Source organism: Grammomys surdaster, unplaced genomic scaffold (assembly GCF_004785775.1).
Source record: "Grammomys surdaster isolate TR1022 unplaced genomic scaffold, NIH_TR_1.0 125919, whole genome shotgun sequence".
NCBI classification, from domain to species: domain Eukaryota; kingdom Metazoa; phylum Chordata; class Mammalia; order Rodentia; family Muridae; genus Grammomys; species Grammomys surdaster.
The window spans coordinates 337,194-341,979 of record NW_021620743.1 but is presented as its reverse complement, the minus strand read 5'-3'; the positions used below and the strand labels follow the sequence as shown (position 1 = coordinate 341,979).

The following is a 4,786-nucleotide window of genomic DNA, read 5'->3' as shown; positions in this document are numbered from 1 at the left end:
ATTTAAATTGTTGCATATATCTCATGACTTATTCTCAGTTGATGCTTACAGTGAAACATCCAAAAATAGTAATCATAGCCACCCCTGAGATATCTGAAGTGCTGAGCCGTGCTTTAGGTACTCCCTAGGAAAATAAGAACACTATCAGACTACTCTTGGACAGGGATAACATGGAAGCCACTGTGGCACACCTAGTGAATGAGAAGTAGAGGAAGACTTACGAAGATGGTCAAGATCAGCATGATACTATCTGAAATGCACCTTATGCTCTAACCAGGTGTGTGACTTCACGATCCACAGCTTTTATCAATGCTCCTTTTCTATCCAAGTATTTCTCAGACTCTTTCTTGCTACGCCATGTACAATATAATTAGATTACCGTTTGGTCACAGTAGTTATTAAAATCTATTTTAAATTATTAGTATCATTCACAAAGCCATGATAAATTTAGTAATATTGTATACATGTGTAAAACAAATTACAGCAGAAGAAAAAAGAAAGAGGTCAGAAGTAACAGTGTACAGACCACTAGAGATTGGGAGACTGGTAAAAATTCTGAAATACTATCAAATCCCCAGGTGTTTCAGGATGCAAAGAGAGATTGTGTTACTAATTAATATATAAACAAGAATGAAATGGAACTATAACTAGTAAAATATGACAATTGGATGAAGCAATTCCTACAAGTTACAGGTAATAGTATCTGAATAATATTTGAATTGTTCAATGCAATTCAAAAGTCTCCTTAATTTTAGATTAAGTGAGACACATATGATAACTAAAATTATCTTGTGAGGTGCAGTGTCTATGTTGAAGAGTGTAATATAATACACTTGATGTGAATTCTCAATGACCAGTACTTATGTGGATACCACACAAGTTCAAATATTAAAATGTTTTTCACAGATATTACCATCTAGAAAAGTTGCTCTTTCTTCGTTTATTAACTCAGGGTTTAGTGGCACAAATATTTTCAAGTTTCTTTAGAAGAAACATTTTCTATGTTCAGTTAGTCTGTCAAGGCCAAGGAGTAATCATTTTAAATAACTTTTTATGGGCAACAGAGATAACTCTATCTGCATTTCTCTCTAGAGATCCACTGTTATTTTGATAACCTTAGCACTCAGAGATTAATTAATAGAAAACAAATGGAGATTGTTACAAGATAAAGCTCAGTATATATTTATTAAATGCCTACTATTGGTTAACTACTGTAAAGACACTGTATGCCCCATGACAGAATGGACTCATGGTCTTGTTAATAGAGCATGGAAAGTCATATTCTCCTGAGCTCTTTGTTTGAAAGAAGCCTGATAGAAGAATAAATGGGTCAGAGCAACAATGTCACAGAATTTGTCCTGTTGGGCTTCACTCAGGATCCTGCTGGGCAAAAAGCTTTATTTGTTATGTTTTTACTAATGTACATTGCAACAATGGTGGGCAATCTGCTCATTGTAGGGACAGTGATTGCCAGCCCCTCCTTGGACTCCCCAATGTACTTCTTCCTTGCCTCTCTGTCATTCATGGATGCTATTTATTCCACTGCCATCTCACCCAAGTTGATTGTCGACTTGCTCCGTGAGAAAAAGACCATCTCTTTCAGAGCTTGTATAAGCCAGCTCTTTATAGAGCATTTATTTGGTGGTGTTGACATTGTCATTCTGGTGGCAATGGCCTATGATCGCTATGTGGCCATCTGTAAGCCACTGCATTATTTGATCATCATGAATCGACGGGTATGTATCCTCTTCTTGGTGATGGCCTGGGTGGGAGGATTCGCACATGCTTTGTTTCAAATTCTTGCTGTATATAATCTTCCTTTCTGTGGTCCTAATATCATTGACCACTTTGGTTGTGACATATATCCACTATTGCTACTTGCATGTACTGACACTTACTTCCTTGGCCTCACTGTCATTGCTAATGGTGGAGCCATGTGTATAGTCATCTTCATCCTACTCCTACTCTCTTATGCAATAATCCTGAGATCTCTCCAGAACCACAGTCAGGAAGGGAGGCGCAAAGCTCTGTCCACCTGCAGCTCCCATATCACTGTGGTTTTTCTCTTTTTTGTTCCCTGTATTTTCATGTATGTTAGACCTGTTTCTAGTTTTCCTATTGATAAGTCCATCACTGTAATTTATACTGTTGTTACTCCCATGTTGAATCCTTTAATATATACTTTGAGGAATACAGAGATGAAAAATTCTATGGAAAAGCTCCTACAAAAAATTTTAAGTCCGAATAGAATAAGGCTTTTTTCTTGCTGCTTATATTACTAAACACTAGGCAACAATCTCAAATAAACACTTGTAACATGAGTTTCTGCTTGAAGTTTCATACTACCACTTGACACTGTTAAACTACTGGTATTATGAATGTAATTCTCAAATATTGTTATTCTTTGTGAAATTTTTTTGTAAGTAATATAGCTGCCTGAATATAATATCATTCATTAATTAGCTAATTGTTTGGCCATGTTTAGTGAATTGCATACTATATTTTTTCATTTTTCAATAAATAATTTTCTTTAATTTTGTTCATATATTTTGATCATGGTTTCCCTGTCTGCTATGACCTTCAAACTATGTCTCCCCTCTTCCCCCTCTCAATTAATTGCAAGTTCTCTGTCTCTGTCTCTCTCTATCTCGTCAGTCTGTCTGTTACTCTCTCTTTTTTTCCTCTTTACCCTCTTAAAACCACCCCCTCAAAAGAACAACCACCAAAACAAACAAAAAAGTAAACAAAATGAAACAAAAGGCTCCCCTTCTCCAACAAACCAAACCCATGGAGTTTATTTTCTGTTGGTCAACTACTCTTAGGCATGAGGCCAGCCCTGGAGTTTAGATGATATATCCAGTGAGATTCCATTGGAAAATACTATTTTTCACTCTCCCAGCTAGCACCATCTATAGATAGCTTCTTGGTAGGCATGTGTCGGTGCACCAGTGTATGTGGGGTGCACCAGTGTTTGAAAAACTCTATGTCCTGGAAGCCATCTATCACCTTTGGCTTTTACATTCTATCCACTTTCTCTTCTACATAGATCTCTGAGCCTTGAAAGGAGGCATTAGATGAAGATAGTCTATTTAAGACAAATGTTGTGCATTGTATCCTAAATGGTTTTCTTAATATAATTTATTTTGTGTACTTCTTTATGTTGCCTATCAACTAATTCTGAATTTTTATATGTTTTACAAACTCTCTTCCTATGATAGTATTTTATACACTCTTTTTAAACTTTATTGTGATCAATAACTTTCCTAATTTCATTAAACTTCAGCTTGAAATAATTCTCTTTAAATGTTTTTATTATTTTATTAAGATACTCATAATCTATGGTATACTTATGTTGTTTTGAAATGTGTATTATACAGTGATAAAGACATAATTTTTATTTTGTTATCTCTTATTTATTTCTCTGTGTTGAGAAAACCCATGATCTATTTGCTATGCTTTGTAAACTGTGGTATTTTTTTATTATTTTTATTATTTTAATAATTGTCCCTATTTGATGACATAGCATGTTCTTTATATTTTATGCTCATTTTCTCATGGGAGCTCTTTCTAAACCATTTAATTTGGTGAATTAACTTTTTTCCTATTTAGTACCTTATTATTAGATGCCAATGAAGCAGGTTTTGAAAAGCAGCAAAACATTAAATAATTATATTAAACAACATTTACAAAATAGGAAGCATTTTGGCAAATGGCTTGTTGAATGTGTAGGCAGTGCTAATATCTTGATCTCATTAAGTCTTTCTTTGGGAAAGAGGACAGCTATCTTTCTTCAGTGATAGAGTCTTCCATTACCTTTGGTCTCAGTTTGTTTTCATTATTTACAAGTTTCATGTATTTCCTTTGAGATTTTTAAAATTTGTGTCATGTTAATTAAATGCATGCATTCTATCTTGCATTTGCTAATGATTGTGACAAATAGTAATGAAGTTAAACCATGAATTCTGATATTTTATCAGCAATCTTTACATAACATGATGAAATTTTTGTTAATTCCTTGGATTTTCTAGATAAAAAAAAGATACCATCTGAAATAATTACTTTTGTTTACACCAATATTTATCTTATGATTATAATATATCTCCTCATTCTGCTGATGTATTAGTTAAAATTGAACAGCAATTATCACCATTTGGAAGATACTATGTAAATTAGACTTAGTTTGTTTCATGGAGGCAATCAAAACCTGTTTGTAAGGCTTCCCCTACTAACAATGTTTTGAGTTTATTTTAAATGGCCTTAACCCCCTCATGGGCCATTAGGCTACACTCTGAGAATAGAACTTCAGTAATGGCAGGTATCCATGATAAACTTCACTGAAGAAAAACCACATAAGGTTGTACACAACTGAATCAGTCTCAGTATGTAGGGATTTAGCTATTTGTTACATGATCTTTGGAGCAAAAAGTCTTTATAAATGTAATGCTAAGTTTCTCTTCCTTCAGCATATTGTGGTAATTATAACTGATATATGAACCAATGTTCGTGTTATCAGTAATAGAGTATTTTTGATAATAATATAAGCTTTATGTTATTGTGTTTAAAATACTTGAATAATAATGATCTGAAAATTACTTGGAAAGAATTACTGAGAGAAGTTTTTATACTCACACAGATTTAAAGATATTTTCTTCTCTATACTGAAAAGTCAAAAAATCCCTCATTGCATAAAAAATAATTCTATGCTTAAATTATACTAAGGACCTCACAAGAAAAATCTTAGTTATTTTCAATAAAAACAGAGATTTACAAAAGTCTAAGAAACATA

General features: G+C 33.4%; 1 protein-coding gene across 1 annotated transcript; it reads left to right on the top strand.

The window, feature by feature from the left end:
• The first annotated feature begins 1,325 nt into the window (after positions 1 to 1,325).
• Positions 1,326 to 2,282, top strand: LOC114608505 (olfactory receptor 4A5-like). The gene has a single exon (XM_028752466.1). The coding sequence runs from the start codon at positions 1,326 to 1,328 to the stop codon at positions 2,280 to 2,282; it is 957 nt and encodes a 318-aa protein (XP_028608299.1).
• Positions 2,283 to 4,786: the final 2,504 nt, after the last annotated feature.